At 36.6% G+C, this 24,092-nt stretch overlaps 1 protein-coding gene across 1 annotated transcript in view; it reads left to right on the top strand.

The window, feature by feature from the left end:
- LOC102167516 (potassium channel, subfamily K, member 16-like) overlaps positions 1-22,893 on the top strand; it is a 24,811-nt gene extending 1,918 nt beyond the window's left edge. Inside the window, exons 2-6 of the mRNA XM_005660014.4 lie at positions 142-320; positions 11,786-11,900; positions 13,266-13,432; positions 16,394-16,562; positions 22,515-22,893. Of these exons, the coding sequence (XP_005660071.2) occupies positions 142-320; positions 11,786-11,900; positions 13,266-13,432; positions 16,394-16,562; positions 22,515-22,723 (839 nt within the window). The 3' untranslated portion in view covers positions 22,724-22,893. The remainder of the gene's footprint in view (positions 1-141; positions 321-11,785; positions 11,901-13,265; positions 13,433-16,393; positions 16,563-22,514) is intronic.
- The last annotated feature ends 1,199 nt before the right edge of the window (positions 22,894-24,092 follow it).

Below are 24,092 nucleotides of genomic sequence, written 5' to 3'. Positions count from 1 at the left end.
GCTAGATCTTTAACCCACTGAGTGAGGCCAGGTATTGAACCTGAGTCCTCAGGGATACTAGTTGGGCTCGTTACTGCTGAGCCATGGAGGAAGATCTCTGGTCTTTAGATTTTTTTTTAATAGAGTTGGTTGCTTCTCAAGTCTCTAGGTACGTGCTATTGATTGGTTTTATGAGCTACTGCTTGATGGGAGCAAAGGTATTTCAAACTTTGGAGACAGACATTCAGGAAAAGTTGAAGAATTCCTTTCTGGATGCCGAAACAGCTTTAATGAAGAACTATGTCAATATAACTCCAGAAGAACTTGAAATCTTTTTGCAGGTAAGAGATGAAGGGGTTTCATTTTGAGAATTACACATTTGCCAATTGTGTGGAAGATAGCTATAGATAGATTTGATAGAATGCCTTTCTGTGTATTTTACCTAATAGCACAAGTTTCCTGTCATCTGAAGAGAAATAGGGGGAAAAAAAGACAAGCCCTTATAGTGATAGGAGATATAAAGACAACAATGAAAGTATGCAAAGGGGTAAAACAAATACAGGTAAGAGGAAAAATTACAGAGCAGACATCACAAGGTTATTGGAATGGTAGAAGATATCCTGAGCTTCAGGACAGAAAAACTAGTATTGGATTAACACTACCATTTATAACAATTATAAAGTCAAACACATATTAGAAAAAGAATGGAAAACCCAGAGGTATAATAAGCAAAGGAGGCAGAAAGGGGGATGGCTATTTAGAGAAAGCATATGAGCTGAGCTCCAATTTACTTGTCCTTGATTCTGTGGCATGTTCCCTTTAACCCAGCTTGCTGATTGGCAATAAGCCCTAGTGGAAAGCAGAGCTTTTACCAGGCTAAAGCATCAGGATGTCAGAACTGGGGTTCCAGCAGTGGTTGTAATAATTTGAGGAGAAAATCCCAAAGAGGAGAAATCCTCAGAATGAAACCCACACCCCCAAATTCTAAATCTGCTTCAAATTCTTCTCAAGCTGCTGGCCTACTCCTTAATTGTGCATGTGCAGATCAGGGCCTCAGAAAAATTCTAGCAGCACCTGTGATTCTCAAGAACTATGCAGAGATGTTAGCAGTGGTCTGTTGCTGGGGAGACAGAAATCAGAGGTCAAATTTAACCAAATTAGAGAGATTTAATAAATGCCTTAGACCTCCTGTTGAGATCCCAGAAAAATCACACTCCAGGAGTCAAATTGAAAACAGGATAAGCCTTAACAAAGTATACAATTAACTCTCAACAGATCAAGGTGATCTGCTGGATTCCATCTGCCTGCCAAATGAAACACCAAACCCTCTTTTTAGGATGAGAACATCATCCAGAGTCTCTACAAATTTTCGTATACAATGTCCAGAACCCAATTGAAAATTAGGAAGTATAATTACAAGTCGAAGCTATTGACTGGAAACTAAGTGAAACTACAGAGGTTAGAAAGTGACTCACCAATAATTTGATATGAAGTTATGATGTAAAGTCTTTAAAATAAATGTAGTTAATAGTTTAAGAAAATCTAGCAAAGAATCAAGAATTTTAGAAAATATCTGGAATCCTTTAAAAAGCATCAAACCAGTATTATAGAGATAGGTCACCAGAGATTAAGGATAGAGGGTAATGGTTGTAGATGTGACTAAAAATGGGTAGAATGAGGGAGATCTTTGTGCTCTGTTGAAACAATAGCTATAAATCTTGATTGTGGTGATGATTATGTAAATCACTATGTGCTTTTTAAAAATAATAGCTTTATTGAGATCTTATACTATGCAATTCACTTATTTAAGGTTTAAGATTCATTGGTTTTTAATATATTCAGAGTTGTGCAGGCATTATTTCATGCTATTTTTGTCTGTTTCTGCTAGCAGAGTTATAGGGGGTTTATAGAAAACACTGAAAAAAAAAACCCTTCCTCCTCTCCCCTCCCTCTTTCCTTCCTTTCTCCTCCCATCCTCCCATTCTTCCTTCAATAACTTTATGCGTGTCTGTCTGGCTCATGTGTCATCAGTGATGCTGAGTTTGAAGTACATTTGGGATATTTATGTGAAAAGCAGCATTCCTCCCCCTGACAGACTGCCCTTATTTTTTCTTTTGTGTTTTGGGCATTTTTGTCTCTGTGCCTTTAGCAACCAATTTCATCTCTTTCATGTGTTTTAGGAAGTCTTCACAAGTCAGATTTACCTATGCTTCTTTCTTTTCAATAGTGTCCTTTATAATTTTGTTTTGGATATGTTTAGTGTTATTTGAATAGAATTTTATGTGAGAAGGCAAGAAAACAAGAGTCCGTTCCACTTCTATATAAATCACAGGTAGCCCTAATGTGGTCTTTATGTCTTTCTTTGCCTACTGTGTGCACATGACTATGGTGTCCACCATTTCCATCAGAAATCCACATACCCCCTCCTATGGAGTCACTTAAGAACATGGCCATAATTCAGATTTGACAATATGCAGTCTCTCAACGCAATAAGGATAAAAGCAAAAATAGGGAGTTCCCGTCGTGGCGCAGTGGTTAACGAATCTGACTAGGAATCATGAGGTTGTGGGTTCAATCCCTGGCCTTGCTAAGTGGTTAAGGATCTGGCGTTGCCGTGAGCTGTGGTGTAGGTTGCAGACGCTGCTCGGATCCTGTGTTGCTGTGGCTCTGGCGTAGGCTGGAGGCTCTGGCTCCGATTCGACCCCTAGCCTGAGAACCTCCATATGCTGCAAGAGCAGCCCAAGAAATGGCAAAAAGACAAAAAAAAAAAAAAAAAAAAAAAGCAAAAATAAACAAATGGGACCTAATCAAACTTATGAGATTTTGCACAACAAGGGAAACCATAAACAGAATAAAAAGGCAACCTATGGACTGAAAATATTTGTAAATGATGCATCTGACAAGGGCTTAATTTCCAAAATATACAAACAACTCATACAACTCAATGACAAAAGAACAGCCCAATTAAAAATGGGCACAAGACTGCTATGTAGCACTGGAAACTATGTCTAGCCACTTATGATGGAGCATGATAATGTGAGAAAATAGACTGTGTACATGTATGTGTAACTGGGTCACCATGCTGTACAGTAAAAAAAATTGTACTAGGGAAATAACTATTAAAAATAATAATAATTAAAAATTACATGACAATACATGATTATTAAAATGTTTCAAACAATATAAAGGCAAATATAGAAAAGGCTGGTCATTGGCATTCCCTGGTGGCTAATGGATCTGGTGTTGTCACTTGTGACATAAGTTCATTCCCTGGCCCAGGAATTTCCATGTGTCATGCGCGTGGCCAAAAAAAAAAAAGAGAGAGAAAAAGTTAAGTTCATTGCTTCCATTGTCTCTCCTCATTTCTTAGATTATTTATTTTTCTTTCTCTAAATGTAACATAAACACAAATATATACGTATATATACATATATAAGGTAATTTTTTCTCTCCCTATAAAAATAAAATCATAAATAGTACTCTGCAAAAAAAAAAAAAAAGGCAAAAGACCTAAACAAACATTTCTCCAAAGACATACAGATGGCCAATAGGCACATGAAACGATGCTCAACATTGCTAACTATTAAAGAAATGCAAAGCAAAACTACAATGAGGTATCACCTTGCACCAGGCAGACTGACCATCATTAAAAGTCTATAAATAATAAATGCTGGAAAAGGTGTGTAGAAAAGGGAGCCTTCTTACTCTGTTAGTGGGAATGTAAGTTTGTACAGCCACTATGGAAAATAGTATGGAGGTTCCTTAAAAAACTAAAAGTAGAGTTACCATATGACCCAGTAATCCCACTCTTAGGTGTATATCTTGAGAAAAGTCTAATTCAAAAAGATAATGCACCCTTATGTTCATAGCAGCACTATTTACAATAGCCAAGAAATGGAAGCACTCTAAATGTCCAGTGAAAAATGAATAAAGAAGATATGTGTGTGTGTGTGTGTGTGTGTGTGTGTGTGCACATATAAGTATATATACAATGGAATATTACTCAGCTATAAAAAGAATGAAATAATGCCATTTACAGCAACATAGATGGACCTAGAGATTACTATACTAAGTGAAGTAAGCAAAGGCAAATATCATAGGATATTGCTCATATATGGAATCTAAAAAAAGATACAAGTGAACTTATTTACAAAGCTAAAATAGACTTACAGTCATAGAAAACAAATTTATGGTTATCAAAAGGGAAAGTGTGGGGAAAGGATAAATTAGGAGTTTGGGATTAGTAGGCACAAACTACTATATATAGATAAACAGCAAGGACCTACTGTATAGCACAGGAAACTATATTCAGTATTATGTAAAAAACCACAATGGAAAAGAATATGATAAAAACATATAGTTGAATCTCTTTACTCTACACCAGAAAATAACACAACATTGTAACCCAACTATACTTCAAATTTAAAATGTGACATCACCTGAAAAAAAAATTGACAATCTGTCCTCACCTGACATAAGCTTTTGTCACAGTTTATCACTCTCTCCTTCTTTTCTCTTCTTTTCTTTTCTTTTTTCATTTTTTTTCATTACTCAAATGAATTTATCACATCTGTAGTTGTATAATGATCATAACAATCTGATTTCACAGGATTTCCATCCCACAGCCCAAGCATATCCCCCCACCCCCAAAACTGTCTCCTCCGGAGACCATAAGTTTTTCAATGTCTGTGAGTCAGCATCTATTCTGCAAAGAAATTCAGTCTGTCCTTTTTTTCAGTTTCCACATGTCAGTGAAAGCATTTGATGTTGGTGTCTCATTGTATGGCTGACTTCATTTAGCATGATAGTTTCTAGGTCCATCCATGTTGCAAAAAATGCTGGTATTTCGTTCTTTTTAATGGCTGAGTAATATTCCATTGTGTATATGTACCACTTCTTCTTGATCCATGCCTCTGTTGATGGACATTTAGGTTGTTTCCATGTCTTGGCTGTTGCAAACAGTGCTGCAATGAACATTGGAGTACATGTGTCTTTGTGAGTCGTGGTTTTCCCTGGATAGATGCCCAGGAGTGGGATTGCTGGATCAAATGGTAGTTCTATGTTTAGTTTTCTGAGGAGTCTCCATACTGCTTTCCACAGTGGTTGCACTAATTTACAATCTCACCAACAGTGTACTAGTGTTCCTTTTTCTCCACAACCTCTCCAGCACTTATTGTTGTAGACTTTTGGATGATAGCCATTCTGGGTGGTGTAAGGTGGTACCTCAGAGTGGTTTTGATTTGCATTTCTCTAATAATGAGTGATGTTGAATATCTTTTAATGTGTTTCTTGGCCCTCTGTGTGTCTTCTTTGGAGACTTGTCTGTTTAGATCTTCTGCCCATTTTTTGATGGGGTTGTTTGTTTTTTTGGTATGGAGCTGCAGAAGGTGTTTATAAATTTTGGAGATGAATCCCTTGTCAGTTGAATCACTTGCAAAGATTTTCTCCCATTCTGTGGGTTGTCTTTTTGTGTTGTTTAAGATTTCCTTTGCTGTGCAGAAACTTTGAAGTTTGAGTGGGTCCCCTTTGTTTATTTTTCTTTTTATTGTCAATACTCTGATAGGTGGATCTGGGAAGATGTTGCTGTCGTTTATGTCAGAGAGTGTTTGGCCTATGTTTTCCTCTAGGAGTTTGATATTATCTGGTCTTATATCTAGGTCTTTAATCCATTTGGAGTTTATTTTTGCGTATGGTGTTAGGGAGTGTTCTAATTTCATTCTTTTCCATGTGGCTGTCCAGTTTTCCCAGCACCACTTATTGAACAAGCTGTCCTTTCTCCATTGTATATTCTTGCCCCCTTTGTCATAGATTAGTTGGCTGTAGGTACATGGGTTTAATTCTGGGCTTTCTATCCTGTTCCACTGATCTATATTTCTGTCTTTGTTCTAGTACCATGCAGTTTTGACGACTGTTGCTTTGTAGTATAGTCTGAAATCCAGGAGCCTGATTCCTCCAGCTCCATTTTTCTTTTTCAGGATGTCTTTGGCTATTCTGGGTCTTTTGTGCTTCCAAATAAACTTTAAGATATTTTGTTCAAGTTCTGTGAAAAATGTCTTTGGTAATTTGATAGGGATTGCATTGAATCTGTAGATTGCCTTGGGTAGTATAGTCATTTTGATGATATTAACTCTTCCAATTGACGAACATGGTGTATCTTTACATCTATTTGTGTCGTCTTTGATTTCTTTCATCAGTGGCTTGTAGTTTTCAGAGTACAGGTCTTTTGTTTCTTTAGGTAGGTTTATTCCTAGGTATTTTATTCTTTTTGATGTGATGGTAAATGGGATTGCTTCCCTAATTTCCTTTTCTGCTTTTTCATTGTTAGTGTATAGAAATGCCATCAATTTCTGTGTATTGATTTTGTATCCTGCGACTTTGCCAAATTCGTGGATGAGCTCTAAGAGTTTTCTGGTTGAGTCTTTAGGATTCTCTAGGTATAGTATCATGTCATCTGCATATAGTGATAGTTTTACTTCTTCCTTTCCAATTTGGATTCCTTTTATTTCTTTTACTTCTCTGATTGCTGTGGCTAGGACTTCCAGAACTATGTTGAAGAGTAGTGGTGAGAGTGGATATCCTTGTCTTGTTCCTGATCTCAGGGGGAATTCTTTCAGCTTTTCACCATTGAGAATGATGTTTGCTGTGGGTTTGTCGTATATGGCCTTTATCATGTTGAGGTAGGTTCCCGTTATGTCCACTTTCTGAAGGGTTTTTATCAGAAATGGGTGTTGGATTTTGTCAAAGGCTTTTTCTGCATCTATTGAGAGGATCATATGGTTTTTATTTTTCAGTGTGTTAATGTGATGTATCACATCGATGGATTTGCGGATATTGAAGAACCCTTGCATCCCTGGGATAAATCCCACTTGATCATGATGTACAATCCTTTTAATGTATTGTTGGATATGGTTTGCTAGTATTTTGTTGAGGATTTTTGCATCTATGTTCATCAGTGAAATTGGCCTGTAGTTTTCTTTTTTTGTGGTATTTTTGTCTGGTTTTGGTGTCAGGGCGATGGTGGCCTCATAAAATGAGTTTGGGAGTATCCCTTCCTCTGCAATTTTTGGAAATAGTTTCAGAAGGAGAGGTGTTAGCTCTTCTCTAAATGTTTGATAGAATTCGCCTGTGAAGCCATCTGGTCCTGGACTTTTGTTTGTTGGAAGTTTTTAAATCACAGTTTCAATTTCAGTTCTTGTGGTTGGTCCATTCATCTTTTCTATTTCATCTTGGTTTAGTCTTGGAAGATTGTACTTTTCTAAGAATTTGACCATTTCTTCTACGTTTTCCATTTTATTGGCATGTAGTTGCATATGGTAGTCTCTTATGATCCTTTGTATTTCTGTGATGTCTGTTGTTACTTCTCCTTTTTCATTTCTAATTTTATTGATTTGAGTCCTCTCTCTCTTTTTCTTGATAAGTCTGGCTAAGGGTTTATCAATTTTGTTGATCTTTTCAAAGAACCAGCTTTTCGTTTCATTGATCTTTTCTATGGTTTTCTGTTTTCTAGTTCATTGATTTCTGCCCTATCTTTATGATTTCTTTCCTTCTACTAACTTTTTCTCTCTCTAGCTGCTTTAGATGTAAAGTTAGCTTGTTTATTTGGGCTTTTTCTTGTTTCCTGAGGTGGGCTTGTATTGCTATAAACTTCCCTCTTAGAATGGCTTTTGCTGAATCCCATAGGTTTTGGAGTGTCGTATCTTCGTTGACATTTGCTGCTAGGTATTTTTTAATTTCCTCTTTGATTTCTTCAGTGATCCATTGGTTGTTTAGTAGCATGTTGTTGAGTCTCCACGTGTTTGTGTTTTTTGTAGTTTTTTTCTTGCTGTTGATTTCCAGTCATATAGCATTGTGGTTGGAAAAGATGCTTGATATGATTTCAACTTTCTTAAAGTTACTGAGGTTGGATTTGTAGCCCAGGATGTGATCCATCTTAGAGAATGTTCCATGTGCACTTGAGAAGAATGTGTATTCTGTTGCTTTTGGATGAAATGTCCTATAAATATCTATTAAGTCCATCTGGTTTAATGCTTCATTCAGGGCCAGTGTTTCCTTATTGATTTTCTGTCTGGTTGATCTGTCCATTGCTGTAAGTGGGGTGTTAATGTCCCCCACTATGATTGTGTTATTGTCGATTTCTCCTTTGAAGGTTGTTAGCAGTTGCCTTATATATTGTGGTGAACCCGTGTTGGGTGTGTAGATATTTAAAATTGTTATATCATCTTCTTGGATTGATCCTTTGATCGTTATGTAATGTCCTTCCTTGTCCCTGAAAATATTCTTCATTTTAAAATCTATTTTGTCCGATATGAGTATTGCTACTCCAGCTTTCTTTTGAACCCCGTTTGCATGAAATATTTTCTTCCATCCTCTCACTTTCAATTTGTATGTGTCCCTAGAAGTGAAGTGGGTCTCTTGAAGACAGCATATATATGGGTCTTGTTTTTGAATCCATTCAGCCAGTCTATGTCTTTTGGTTGGGGCGTTTAGTCCATTCACATTTAAGGTAATTATTGATATGTATGTTCTTATTGCCATTTTATTAATTACTTTGGATTTGTTTTTGCTGCTCTTTTTCCTTTCCTTCTTCTGTTGTTCTTTTCTGCCTAGAGATGTTCCTTTAGTATTTGTTGTAAAGCTGGTTTAGTGTTGCTAAATTCTCTCAGCTTTTGTTTATCTGTGAAGGTTTTGATTTCTCCTTCAAATCTGCATGAGAGCCTTGCTGGGTAGAGTAATCTTGGTTGGCAGTGTTTTCCTTTCATCACGTTGAGTATATCATGCCACTCCTCTCTGGCCTGCAGAGTTTCTGTTGAAAAATCTGCCGATAGCTTATCAGGGTTCCCTTGTATGTTATTTGTTTCTATTCTCTAGCTGCTTTCAAGATTTTCTCTTTGTCTTTAATTTTGGTCAGTTTGATTAGTATGTGTCTTGGGGTGTTCCTCCTTGGGTTTATTTTGTATGGTACTCGTTGTGCTTCCTGGATTTGAGTGAGTGGTTCCTTTCCCATGTTAGGGAAGTTTTTGGCTATTTTCTTTTGGAATATTTTTTCTGTCTCCTTCTCTCTCTCTTCTCCTTCTGGCACCCCTATAATACGGATGTTGGTGTGTTTCACGTTGTCCCAGAGTTCTCTGAGACTCTCTTCATTTGTTTTCAATCTTTTTTCTCTTTTCTGTTCTGCATCCATAATTTCTTCTAATCTGTCCTCCACCTCGCTTATTCGTTCTTCTGCCTCCTGTATTCTGCTGTTAGCTGCTTCTGGTGAGTTTTTTATTTCAGTTATTGTATTTTGCATATCTTCTTTTTTTTCCCTTTTTTTTCTTTTTTTTTTCTTTTCCCACTGTACAGCAAGGGGGTCAGGTTATCCTTACATGTATACATTACAATTACATTTCATATCTTCTTGTTTAAGTTTTATATCTTGTATCTCTTTGCTCAGTGTTTCCTGTAAGTTATCCATCTTTTCCTCCAGTTTATTTCCAATGTCTTGCATCTTCTTCAGCATCAACAGTCTAAAGTGTTTTTCCTGGAGGCTGAGAATCTCCTCATGGCTTAGCTGTTTTTCTGGGGTTTTTCCTTTCTCCCTCATCTGAGTTATAGTCCTCTGTCTTTTTATTTTTATAGGTTTTTGGTGTGGTGACCTTCTTAGGGATAATAGAGTTGTAGCCTCTCTTACTTCTGATGTCTGCCCCCCTGTGGCTGGAGTCGGTATGGGGGCTCGGTGTAGGCTTCCTGATGGGAGGGGCTGATGACTGCCCCCTGGTAGGAGGAGCGGATTCTAATTCCTCTGGTGGGTGGGGCTTAGTCTCTGGATGGGATTAGAGGCAGCTGTGTGCCTGAGGGGTCTTTAGGTAGCCTGTTTACTGAGGGGTGGGGCTGTGATCCCACCTGGGTTGTTGTTTGCCCTGGGGCTTCTCAGCACTGACTGACAGGTGGGGCCAGATTTTCCCAAAATGGCCACCTCCAGAGAAAGGCACTGCTGCTGAATATTCCTGAGAGCTTTGCTTTCAATGTCCTTCCCTCACAACAAGCCACATTCACCCCTGTTTTCCCAGGATGTCCTCCAAGAACTGTGGTCAGGTTTGACCCAGATTCCCTTGGAGACTTTGCTTTGCCCTGGGACTCAGTGCACGTGAAAGTCTGTGTGTGCCTTTTAAGAATGGGGTCTCTGTTTCCCCCAGTCCCGTGGAGCTCTTGCACACAAGCCCCACTGGCCTTCAATGCCAGATGCTCCGGGGCTCTTTCTCCCTGTGCCAGATCCCCACACGTGAGAGTTTGATGTGTGGCTCAGAACTCTCACTCGTGTAGGTGAGTCTCTGTGAACCAGTTAGTTTCCAGTCTGTGGAGCTTCCCACCAGGGAGGTATGGGGTTGTTTATATCGTGAAATCACCCCTCCTACCTCTTGATGTGGCCTCCTCTTTTTCTTCTGGGGTATCTTTTTTAAGGTTTCTGGTCCATTTTGGTGAAGAGTGCTCAGTCTTTAGTTGTGAATTTTGTTGTTTTTAGGAGAGAAGTTGAGCTCCAGTCCTTCTATTCCACCATCTTAATCTGATTTGCACTCTCTCCTTCTTGATAACTTTCCTCTCACTGCTTCCAAGACTCCACATTCTGATCCTGATTTTCCTCCTATTTTACCAGTTGTTCCTTATTATTTATCTTTTCTGGTTCTATCTGAATAATTTCTTGTTGTTGAAGGACTCCTGGATTCAGTCCTCAGACATTTTTTCTATTTAAACTCATTTCCTTTGTGGTTCATCTAGTCTAAGCCTTAAATACCATGTACGTGCCAATTAACTCCCAAATTTATATTTCCAGCTGAGGCCTTTCTTATAAATTCCAGATTGTATATCTACCTGCCTATGAGAAATCTCTATTTGGACATCTAACAAACTACTCAGACTCATCATTTCCAAAAATGGACATCTGCTTTTTCCTTTCAAAAGGAAAATTTGCCATCACCCTCAACAACCTCAGCTTTCCTTATCCCCAGCTGATGGCAACTCCATCAGGTGAGAAGTCTGAGAGTCATCCTTGACTACACTCTTTCTCTTAGAGTCAGTTTTTATCTCTCAGAAAGTTCTGTTGGCTCAGGCTTCAGAATGTCATAAACATGCTTCTCATCACCATCACTGCTGCTGCTTGGTCTCACTGAGCACCATTTGGTTGGTCTCTTCTAGAGAATCCAAGGTTCTACAGTATTCTCCTAACAAATCTTCCAGCTTTGACTTTGCTCTCCATATTACCTTTTAAATGCAGCAGTCATAATCATCCTTTCATTATCTTTCTGGTATGTAAGTCATTTTCTCTGCTCATCATCTTCCAATAACCCTTCCCATTCAGATTGAAGGCTAAATCTTTGATCTTACATGATCTGGTGCCCTTACTTTATTTCCTTTCTTACATTCTCTTACTCTTATTCTTCCCTCAACATTTTGCTAGTCATGCTGCTTGATGCTTTTAGAATATTCCAGCATTTTACCTTAAGGCTCTTACTGTTTATCTAGTTGTTTCCTCTCCTTGGAATGCTCTTTCCCCAAATATTTTTTGGCTAACCTTCTCACTACCTTTAAACCCTTGTTTAATCTTATTTTCTCATGAGACTTTCCCTGACTATCCCCCCCCAGTACTTTTATTCCACTTTATTCTCCTTATCTCTTATTGCTTCTTAACATGTTATATAATGATTGATTGTGTTTCTTTCCCTCTGCTAGAATCTAAATTCCATAAAGGTGTATTTTTTTTCTAAAATGCTTTAAGGGAAAGACATACATTTCATCAAATTTATGCTTATTGTTTTTGTTTAACTTGTAGATGCTGGCTTTGTCTATAAAACATGGAATAATCCCCGTAAGAACTGGAGTTGTTTATTTTAGTTGGAGTTTTAGGAACTCTTTCTCATTTGTGGCATCCACATTAAGTACAATAGGTGAGTAAGGTGCTTTATTTTTAGTTTAATTTAGTTTCTTTTTATTTAGGATATCAATCAGTTAAATTTTTATCATACCATGGAACTTTGCATGAGCCATAACCCTTCAACCTGCGAACTCAACCTGATTTTGTTTTGAAAATGGTATTTCATTAGTATACACAGCTTTTCCATCATTTCATGTTTTCAAGTCATTTGTCTCTTCCATAACAAACTCTATGTGCCTATTTTCTTTAGTGGGTGGTCTTGGCAATGGCATTTCTACCTAATCTTCCAGCATACTGATGAGATGAGTAGCAAAGCCAGAACCAGTCAGATTTTCTAGGACCCCTAATAAAATATGTTTACAAGTTTCTCTAGAATTCACATCTACCTTAGCTGGAGAATTGTGAGATTTAAAAACAAAAATTACCATAGGTTTCTGCTAAAATTTTAGACAATGCTGAGATATTTTATTATCAACCAAGAGCCATTAGGATTTACAAAAAGAATAAGCACAGCTTAAGATAGCTGTAGCCAAAACCCTTGGGAGATTCCTGGGAAATAGCACTTTAAGTCGGGCATTGCCATGGAATTGTCCTTCTCATGAGAATAGAGAAAATTAGTAAGTGACAACTGTTATTCTCAAGTATGGCATGCTCAAATCTATTTTCCCTTACTAAAAATAGGATGCATCATTCTCCATAACTGTGAATATGCATTTAGTTTTAGTAAGGGAAAATTTTAAATTTCTAGCAAATTGATAATATTCATTTATTTATTTACTTATTTTGGTTGTTTAGGGCTGCACCAGAGGCATATGGAGGTTCCCAGGCTAGGGGTTGAATTGGAGCTACAGCATCTGGGCTACACCACAGCCACAGCAACATGGAATCAGAACTGTGTCTGCGACCTACACCACAGCTCATGGCAATGCCAGATCTTTAACCCACCTGAGCGAGGCCAGGGATGGAACCTGCATCCTCATGGATACTAGTCGGGTTCATTAACTGCTGAGCCACAAAGGGAACTCTGATCATATTTGTTTAAAAGCCATTATTACTTGCATATTATAGTTCAATAAAAGAAGTGGGAGAATCTTGCATTTCAGGGGTCCACATGAGGTCAGGGTTTTGGGATTGGATGTCATCATGGCCCATGGCTTCTATCTTGGGGAAAAAATCCATACTTCTCACTTTTCTAGTCATTTCCTTAGGAGAAATTCCTGGATATGAACTGACTGCGTAATATGTTTTCTCTTAAAATCTGTGTGTGCTGCTGGGACTCTGGTAAGACAACATCAACAACAACAAAACATCACAAGTGCATGTCCCAAGGACTAGTAATAATGAGCAGATATTAAATTTATCTTTTATCATCCATCAGGTTATGGGTCAATTGCACCCAGAACTCCTATGGGTCAGATATTCTGTGTCTTCTATGCTTTGCTTGGGATTCCTCTAACTATCATATTCCTTAAAGCTGTGAGCAATGCCATATTACGACCACTTTCGGGATTTGAGAAATACCTTCAGAATATGGGAATGGAAGAGGTAATGTTTACTAAGTGATAGTTTTGTTTTGTTTTTATGTATGCATAGGTTCATAACCTTAAGCAGAACAAGCACACAACACAACTTACATTCTTGTTAAACATATGCTAAAAGAATCTATCTATCTATCTATCTATCTATCTATCTATCTATCTATCGTATTTAAGTGTGTGTGTGTGTGTGTGTGTGTGTGTGTGTGTATGCTTGATCTGTTTTTTTATGGAGCTCCTGGATCAAGAAAAGGATATCCAAACCAAAATCACTACATTGTGTTTATTTTTCTTCTTCAGAAAATAGGAGATATATTTCAAAGAATACTTGTAGAATAATATAGTATAAATGCAATTTTACAATCCTGATTTTATTTGATGCCTTGAACCACCCTCTGAGGCAAGTATGGTAAAATCTAACATCTGGATTTTCTAGAGGAAATTATCAACTTAAATTCTTCTGATCATAGGTTCTGAGCTCTTTTCTCTCAGAATGCCTTTGTCAACACTGTTAATGGCCAAAAATTATTTTAGGCTATGATTTTATATGTGTGTGTGTGTGTGTGTGTCTGTGTGTGTGGTGTATATATATATACATGTATGTATGTGTGTGTATATATAAATTATATATATACATATATATATGTATATATATATATACAATTAGAGGAAGCTATTATGGAAAATTGTCGGTCAAATTTGTGTTGAGCTGAGGCAAAGCGAGATAGAGGCGACATGGATGGATAGTCCATTCTTGATATTCCACCTATCCCAGAAAGAGAGATGATGATAAGACAAGGACAAGTAAATTGTTTGCTTGTATTGCCTTGGGGTTACCTTAAGCATTCCTACAAATCAGACTGCACTTGAGCAATAATCTCTTCTGCCTAAAGAATCCAGTTTAAGATGACAGACAACTGAGGCAGCTAGCTCCTTCCCCTTCCTCTCTGAACTCACGTCCAATGGCTTAAGTGTGATAATTAAAAGGCCAGCTTGATGTCTACACAGGCCTGATCTAGGCCAGCTTTCCCAGGTCTTCTTAGGAAAGAGCACTGCTAAGTAAGAGCAGGTCCTGGCTGGTGTTTCTTCCCCAGTCTCAAGGAAGTGGAGTCCAGAGAAATAAACTCTTGGGAAATTATTTGGCCGCCTACCCCTATAGTGGTGGTCAGTGAATACCCTTGGACTTGACTCTTTTCTATCAGTAATCCTCTCTTGGGGGTGGACTCTGGGAGAGGTGGACCAAAAGGCAAGAGCTCTTAGCATTCCTTAGGGATCAAAAAGTCCTCTGAAATAGTTTAGGCTGAAGAGTTGCTTTACCCTTCAAGGAAGATCAGACAGCATCTGGAAAAATTTTGCCCATTTTTTCCTGGGGCCATGTTATCAATCCTTGTAATTATGTCTTAGATCAAAGACTTGATCATTTTAGAGATGTAAAATCTCTTGGATATTGCCTTTCAAAAGCTACACAAAGCCAAAGTTGGACCTATTACATGCTTACAGATATGTCTATAAACAAACTCATCAGACAGTCACTCAGTACACCAGATAATAGTATTACTGAGATAAAATTCTCTTAGTGATATTGAAGGTTCTGAGCTTGTCACCATGACACAAAGTTAAACAAAAGGAGTTATTAACAGTACTTCCACGGAAAATTAAACCCTCAGTATCAACTTTCCCTTATTCCCAAAGCCTCTTAACAGTTCTAGAATACATACTAAAAGTCAGCCATCTATTTCTTTCACTTTTCTCTAATTCTGCTTTATTCTTCTATGGGTATCTTATGTAAAGTATCTCCAAAGTTGATAATGAGTGCATGTGTCCCATTTTTTGGAGAAATAAGACATATAAGAATTTTATAACATCAGCTTCATGTTCCACCAAATTTAGGAAGTACTGCAAATCCCACAATCTAATGTAATCATTGCACTAAGCATATTACATAAGTGTTAAAGTTTAAGGAATATTTAAGAGATGTCTCTTTACCATAATCAATCAAATAATATGTATAGTTTTTAGCATAGTGTCTGTCTCATATGAAGTATTCTACCAGCAAAAGTTAAAAAAAAAAGCTAAAAACATGTTCTTTCTAATGCTGTTTCTTCTGTCAAAACTATAATCTCTACATGGACAAATTCTTATTTTTACTTTATATCTTGAATATCTCCCCTGATGCTAGCCAATAGGAAACATTCAATAAAGCCTTGTTAGGATGAATTTGAATTACATCATACAAAGCATTTAATCAATTAATATGATAAATTATACATGGATTATCCAGCTTTTAGATGGGAAAATGCATCTATTTTCTCTTATAATCTGAAGTGTTGGAATGTCTCTTCACAAAATAAGATTATTTTATTTGCTTCAAAAAGTTAATGTCCTGAACCTCTAGATGATGATGGTCTAGCCTGCACTTTTACAGAGCCAGTTAGGACCCAGAGCTGGAGGAAGAAGTAAATTGGTTACAAACCAAAAGAACATTTTAGTCTGAGTCCTAGGGAGGGCAGAAGAAAGGGATTATTTTACATTAAAAAACTGTAATTGTAATGTATACATGTAAGGATAACCTGACCCCCTTGCTGTACAGTGGGAAAATAAAAAAAACAAAACAAAAACAAAAACAAAACAAAACAATGTAAAGGGCAATGCATGAAGAAAAAAAAAAACAGAAATGAAGGCTTAGCAAGAAAGATGATGATTCCATTGGGATATTCTCCTAGTTGCACAGGAAGTCTGAAAGTCAGAGAGTGGGAGGCTAGTCCAAGGAAGCCCTTGGTAAGAGAAAGATCTGTAAGGGGGGAAAAAGTGGTTTAGTGGACAATAGCTCTCTGACTGCCCTAGAGTTGATACTAACATCCTCCTTCCTTTGTCTCTCTCTCCTTCTGTTCTTCCCCCATCCCTCTTGTCCTTTCCACTCCCTCTCCTCTCCTTCCTTCTTTCTTACATTTATTTGTCTTCTTTTCTTTAGAGACGAATCAGAATTTACACGATCCTCTTTTTCTTGGTAACTGGACTTAGCCTTTTCATCCTGTTACCACCATTACTTTTCATGCATACAGAGGGCTGGACTTACAGGGAAGGATTATATTTTGCATTCATCTCCTTAAGTACCATTGGTTTTGGTGACTATGTAATAGGTAAGTCAACTAATATTAATCTTAGACTTGTATTAGAATTCACAGCCACAGAATCAACAGGATTTGAAGTAAAAGCAAAAAAGAAAGATGCATTTATCTTATAGGAGCTAGGGTAGAGGCCAAAACAATTTTTAAAACATCTGACAATTCACAAAAGAATCCAAAATAATTCCTCCCCATCCAACTTTCTCATTGTTCGGGCTACAGAGCACACCACTTTTGGAAAAATGGAGCAAAAGAACTCCTTTCAAAGTATATCACTACTTGCTCATAAAAGCATTCAAAGTTCATGTGTAATGAAAACAGTTGGTGCAAAGGATGAATCCCATGCAACATTCATTTAGTGTTCTTTCCAGTAGATAAGTCCACTTTCACATTGGAAAATAATATACCATATAAAGAGCAAACAAAGACACCCATGCCAGACATTAAGTACACATGTGCATACTTAAAATTCAACCATAAAATATCCAAGAAATCTTTTGTATAAAGGATTATTTCTATACGGCCTTTTTTTTTTTTTAATGAATTCCTTAAAGGAAAAAAGCAAATCTCCAGGCTGTATATTTTGGGAAACTTTCCCATTGTTCTTGGCTAACTTCTGCCTCAAATTAGCAATATCATATCAAGCATTATTCTTACTATTAATATATTTTTTCAAAAATAGCCCAAAGAACATAGATATAGCACCCTCTCATGAATACAAGTACATCTCATACCTACAGAGAAGAAACAGTCTTCTACCATAATAAGCACAGAAAAAAGAAACAGAGCAATGATATCCCCTCTGCTATCATCCATCTGCATCAAACTGGACAAGGTATTTGACCAACATAACTCAATTCAATCTAAAATAAAATAACTGGAGTGAGAAAAACTTGGACTAGTTGATTTTTTTTTTCTGCTGATCAACTGGCCACTCAACCAACCTAGCAATCAGTAATCTTTTTTATTATTTCTTTTTGTATTTTTATTTAAAAAATAAAAAAATTTTTATATGGTTTTAAAGGTTGTGTTCCAGTAAGAGTTATTACAAAATATTGGCTATATTCAGTGTTGTGCAACACATCATTGAGCCTATCTTATACCCAGTAGTTTCCCCACACCTGTATTCCCCTCCCCCTCCCCCCTGATCACCACTAGTTTGTTACCTATATCTGCGAGTTTGCTTCTTTTTTGTTTTATTCACTAGTTTGTTGTATTTTTTAGATTCTGCATGTAAGTGATATTATATAGTATTTTTCTTTCTCTGTCTTACTTATTCACTTAGCATAATGCAAGTCCATTCATGTTTTTGCAAATGGCAAAATTCCATTCTCTTTCATGACTTAATAGTATTCCATTGTGTATGTGGGTATACATATATTACATCTTTTTAAAAAATGCTTTTTTATAGTTAATTTACAATTTCCTGTCAATTTCTGCTATACAGCAAAGTGGCCCAATCATGTATGTGTGTATATATATATATATATATATATATATATATATATATATACATAGATACTCTTCTTCTCAGATTATCCTCCATCGTGTTCTATAAAAAGTGATTGGACATAGTTCCCTGTGCTACATAGCAGGACCTTACTGCCTACTCATTCTAAATGTAATAGTTTGCACCTATTAACCCCAAGCTCTCAGTTGATCTCACACCCTCCCCCTCCCCCTTGGCAACCACAAGTCTGCTGTCCATGTCTGTGAGACTGTCTCTGTTCTGTACATAGGTGCATCTGTGCCATATTTTAGATTCCACAAATGCATATATCATATGAAGACTGCCTCTTCAGCAAGAGGTACTAGAAAAACTAGACAGCTGCATGGAAATCAATGAAACTGGAACATACCCTCATACCATACACAAAAATAAACTCAAAATGGTTTAGAGATTTAAACATAAGACACCATAAAACTCCTAGAAGAGAACATAGGCAAAACATTCTCTGATATCAACTATACAAATGCTTTTTTTACGACAGTCTCCCAAGGTAATAGAAATAAAAACAAAAATAAACCAATGGGACCTAATTAAACTTATAGGCTTTTGCATAGCAAAGGAAACCATTTAAAAAAAAACATGAAAAGACAACCTATGGAATGGGAGAAAATTATTGTCAATGAGGCAACCAACAAGGGCTTAATCTCCAAAATAAACAAAAAAACTCATACAATTCAATGGCAAAACCCCGAAAAAGCCAGTCAAAAAACAATGCCTATAAAGACATTTCTCCAAAGAAGACATACGGGTGGCTAACAGGCACACGAAAAAAAAATGCTCAACATGCCTAATTATTAGAGAAATGCAAATCAAAATTACAGTGAAGTTATACCTCACACCAGTCAGAATGGCCATAATTTATAAGACTACAAATAGCAAATGCTGGAAAGGATTTGGAGAAAAGAGAACACTCCTATACCATTGGTAGGAATGTAAATTGATATAACCACTATAGAAAACAATATGGAGGTTCCCCAGAAAACTAAATATAGAACTACCATATGATCCAGAAATCCCACTCCTGGGTCTATGTCCAGACAAACCTTTCACTGAAAAATATACATGCACCCCTATGTTCATTGCAGCTCTATTCACAATAGCCAAGACATAGAAACAACCTAAATGTTCATCATCAGATGAATGGATTAAGATGTGGTACATATACACAATGGAATACGACTCAGCCATAAAAAGAACAAAATAATGCCATTTGCAGCAACATGGATACAACTAGAGATTCTCACACTAAGTGAAATAAGTCAAATAAAGAAAGGCAATCAGTATTTCTTGAGCCTTTCTTCCCATAATAAAGTCTTAAGTGATGTGTTCTGGGGAATCAACCATAGCTAAAACTTGGCCCCTGCCTATAAGGAGCACACATAGAGTGGGGAATATTTAGACATGTAAATAGGTAACAATCCATACCAGCAATAATTGAGTTCAATACTCATAGTGCTCTGATGGCCCCAAAGAAGAAGAAAATATTCTTGACCATGAAGATCTAAAGAGGCTTACCAATTGCATCAGGTATAACTGAATGTGACTCCTCAAGGAGAGCTATAGACTTAGCAGTCAGAGATTGAAAAAATTCATACAGTCCAGGAAGAAAGAATACTTATAAAACTTCTTCCAGCTCTAATGTTTACCAAAAGGGACATTTGGGACGTTTTTAATCACTAGGTCACAGAAATGGAATAATCCCTATTGGTCCCTTTACTTAGAAGAGTAATAGCGAAAAGAGAATATGGTATATGCTATACATGTATTGGGTGGGTGATAAACGCAATCACACTGAAGAATGCCTTGTGCCAGCCTTCCTCCATGCCAATGTTTTGGCAAAATTTGGAATGGTGTGGCATAGGAGAGTTATTTGCCTGAATGATCAATTTTGAGGAGTTGGCACATATGGATTACAATCCATCCTGAGTCCACCCTGTTATTTAAGGAATAACTAATTTTACTTTGTGTCTGTTATGTCCATACTTAACCCAGATCAGGCGTGGAAGCTGTCACATCTCTCTGCTCATGTATAAAGAACTCATTCCTCTCTAGAATTTAGCTCATCAAGCTTTCATGCATTCATTGCTTTTTGCTGGCACCACTGAAAATAATTTTCATTTTGTCTGTTTTTTCTTTTGCTTAATTTTACTACGGAATAAAAAAATCTTTTGTATCTTATTACTTAACTGGAACTGGGACTTCATAGATATTTTATTAGGAATTTGGAAGATGCTGGGTAAGAGAATCCAATTAATGTGCCAATTTAAATAGTAAAACAAAGCCTTTTCAATATTCATCTCAGTCAGTAAAATTATGCTGTCTTTCATAAAGTTAAGTTTGCTAATGTATGCCATGTATTTACATTTTATTCTCTTTCTCTTTGTCCCAAAGTAATTTTAAATGCAGTTAAAATGTGTTCTTTTGCTCAACAGCCATATTTTATCTTGTGCTCCTTGGCAAGTCTTTATTGAATGACATATTCTCTTTATTATCAAAACCCAGAATGCCACCAAATTTCATATGATTATTTATATTTTGATATAAAGTATTAGTTTTAAGGATATTGGAGGCAAAAAAGTAGCCCAGAGATGGGAATAATGGAGCCAGTGTTTATTGAGTCTCAATATAGTGTGAGATGGTTGTTGGGATTATGGGTATTATTCTTTCTAATGATTTGTAATTGATTTTTACAATAAAAAGTTATAAAATATCTGGCATGTTTGTAGCTGTAAAGAATAAACTAGTGGTAGAGTATGAATGTATATTTATGGATAATCATATAATTTTTAAACGAAATTTGAATTTCTTTTAAAAGGTATTTTTTATAACAGATTTTTTTTTGTCTTTTTGTCTTTTTGTTGTTGTTGTTGTTGTTGTTGCTATTTCTTGGGCCGCTCCCGCGGCATATGGAGGTTCCCAGGCTAGGGGTTGAATCGGAGCTGTAGCCACCGGCCTACGCCAGAGCCACAGCAACGCGGGATCCGAGCCGCGTCTGCAACCTACACCACAGCTCACGGCAACGCCGGATCGTTAACCCACTGAGCAAGGGCAGGGATCGAACCCGCAACCTCATGGTTCCTAGTCGGATTCGTTAACCACTGCGCCACGACGGGAACTCCCTAAAAGGTATTTTTTAAATCAAATTTATTTTTTTAGTAGGGTATAGTTGACTTACAGTGTTGAGTCAACTTCTGCTGTACAGCATAGTGACCCAGTCATACATATATATATATATGTGTGTGTGTGTGTGTGTGTGTGTGTGTGTGTGTGTGTGTGTGTGTATACACATTCTTTTTCTCATATTATCTTCCATTACTGTCTGTCCCAAGAGACTGGATGTAGTTCCCTGTGCTGTACATAGGGACCTGATTGCTTATCCATTCTAAATGTTAATAGTTTGCCTCTACCATCCCCAAATTCCCCATCCATCCTAGTTCTTTCTCTCTCCCCCTTGGCAACCACAAGTCCATCCATTACATCTTTCTGTTTGGTAGAAAAGTTCATTTGTGCCATATTTTATATTCCACATATACATGTTATCATATGGTATTTGTCTTTCTCCTTTTGACTTATTTCGCTTAGTATGAGAATCTCTAGTTGCATCCATGTTGCTGCAAATGGCATTATTTTGTTCTTTTTATGGCTGAGTCGTATTCCATTGTGTATATGTACCACATCTTAATCCATTCATCTGATGATGAACATTTAGGTTGTTTCCATGTCTTGGGCTATTGTGAATAGAGCTGCAGTGAACATAGGAGTGCATGTGTATTTTTCATGAAAGGTTTGTCTGGATATTTTCTATAGTGGTTATATCAATTTACATTCCTACCAATGGTATAGGAGTGTTCTCTGTTCTCCAAATCCTTTCCAGCATTTGCTATTTGTAGTCTTATAAATTATGGCCATTCTGACTGGTGTGAGGTGTAACTTTACTGTAATTTTGATATTGCATTTCTCTAATAATTAGGCATGTTGAGCATTTTTTCATGTGCTTACTGGCCATCTGTATGTTCAAAGGTGTTTTGTAGTCTTATATTTATTTTTAAAATTTCCAAAAACAATGAAATGATCACATTAATGTATGCCCCATATTTTATAGCACATCTGTATTCCAATCCATTCTGTGACATGTTCAGAACTCAGATTATATTTGTACAATTACTTTTCAAATTGTAATAGAAGTAGAGCTTTTTTACCTTCATGTAATAGATATGTTCCAAAAACAGTTAATGTAACTAAAATGTATAACTATAATTCTGTATTCTTGTGAATATGATATTAATATAAGAAGTACTACTTTTTAGTTTCCAGCTGGTCTTTAATAATCACTGATTAGAATTTAAAAGTTGACTTATTATGGGTTTATACTAATGTGATACAGGCTACAAGGAGAAGAGATCAGAAGCAAAAGTTGTCTTCTAATAATTTAAACGTGATTTATTTTTTGCCCTTAGGTATAAATCCTTCTCAGAATTATTCACACATTTACATGGCAATAATCATGCTTTGGTGTGCCTTTGGCCTTACTTGGATTGCTCTTCTGTTTGATTTGTTTGCAAAAACATTGGAGAAAACTAAAACAAAACTTACTTGCCATAAGTTATGCCAAACAGAAAGAAAGTCATCTGGGAAAAGTTCATATATCTGGCCCTTTTTTGCATAAATAATCAAAAAGAGTATCTCAAGCTTTTTTTATTTTTAGAAACTGTGAGACAAGTTAATGCAAAAGCGAATAAACATTGTTTTATTAACCTGCCACATGGGTCACATCCACAGTGAAGTTTTGTAATTCATATTTTATTTTGAATTATAATAAATAACTGATTGAAAATATACAATCTTAACTGTTCTCATTGAAACTTATTTTCAAAGGTTTCATTGTGTGATATTTGATATATTCAAAATGGCTTATGTAATCACATATCTTAAAAAAGGTAATATATTTCCATGAATCTACCATACAACTTGTGAAGTAGAATTAATGATAATACAATTGAAGCTACCTGTGTGTACATCCCCAGTACTGTCTTGCTTGCTCTCCAGAGGTAACAACTATTTCCATTCATGTTGTTAGTACAGAGTTATCAAGTTATTTTTTTAAAGTTGTTACTCAGTTTAGGCTCACCCAAAAAGTGCATTTGAGTTTTTATTATTCCGTATTTTCACTTTAACTTGATATTGTCAGATTTAAAATTTTTACCCACATAAGAGGTATAAATATGATCTCATTGTAGCTTTGATTTGCTTATCCCTCATTACTATAGGGGTTTAGTACTTTGTATTTCTGGACATAATTTTTTTATTTTTGTGAACTTCTTCTTCATGAATTTTGCTCCCTTTTTTTACTGGGTTATTTGCCTTTCTTACTTCCTTCCTTTCTTCCTTCCTTTCCTTTCCTTTCCTTCCTTCCTTCCTTCCTTCCCTCCTTCCTTCTTTCTTTTATTGTTATTTTATTGTTATTTCCCCCAACACACTCTTTTTTCCCCCACTGTACAGCATGGGGACCCAGTTACACATACATGTATACATAATTTTTTCTCCCATTGTTGTGCTGCTTTGTAAGTATCTAGACATAGTTTTCAGTGCTACACAGCAGGATCTCATTGTAAATCCATTCCATGAGCAATAGTTTGCATCCATTGACCCCAAGCTCCCAATCCCTCCAACTCCCTCCCCCTCCCCCCGGGCAACCACAAGTATATTCTCTAAGTCTGTGATTTTCTTTTCTGTGGAAAGGTTCATTTGTGCTGTATATTAGATACCAGATATGAGTGATATCATATGGTATTTGTCTTTCTCTTTCTGACTTACTTCACTCAGTATGAAAGTTTCTAGTTCCATCCGTGTTGCCGCAAATGGCATTATGTCATTCTTTTTATGGCTGAGTAGTATTCCATTGTGTACATATACCACATCTTAATCCAATCATCTGTTGATGGATATTTGGGTTGTTTCCAGCTTTTGGCTATTGTGAATAGACCTGCAATGAACATGTGGGTGCAGGTGTCTTTTTCAAGGAAAGTTTTGTCTGG

This window comes from Sus scrofa, chromosome 1 (genome assembly GCF_054392235.1).
Source record: "Sus scrofa isolate SSC_HxYL_T2T_F1_AM1 chromosome 1, Sscrofa_HxYL_maternal_Yorkshire_Landrace_v2.0, whole genome shotgun sequence".
NCBI classification, from domain to species: Eukaryota; Metazoa; Chordata; class Mammalia; order Artiodactyla; family Suidae; genus Sus; species Sus scrofa.
Note: the sequence above shows the minus strand (reverse complement) of the source record. Positions and strands in the feature narration are given on the sequence as shown.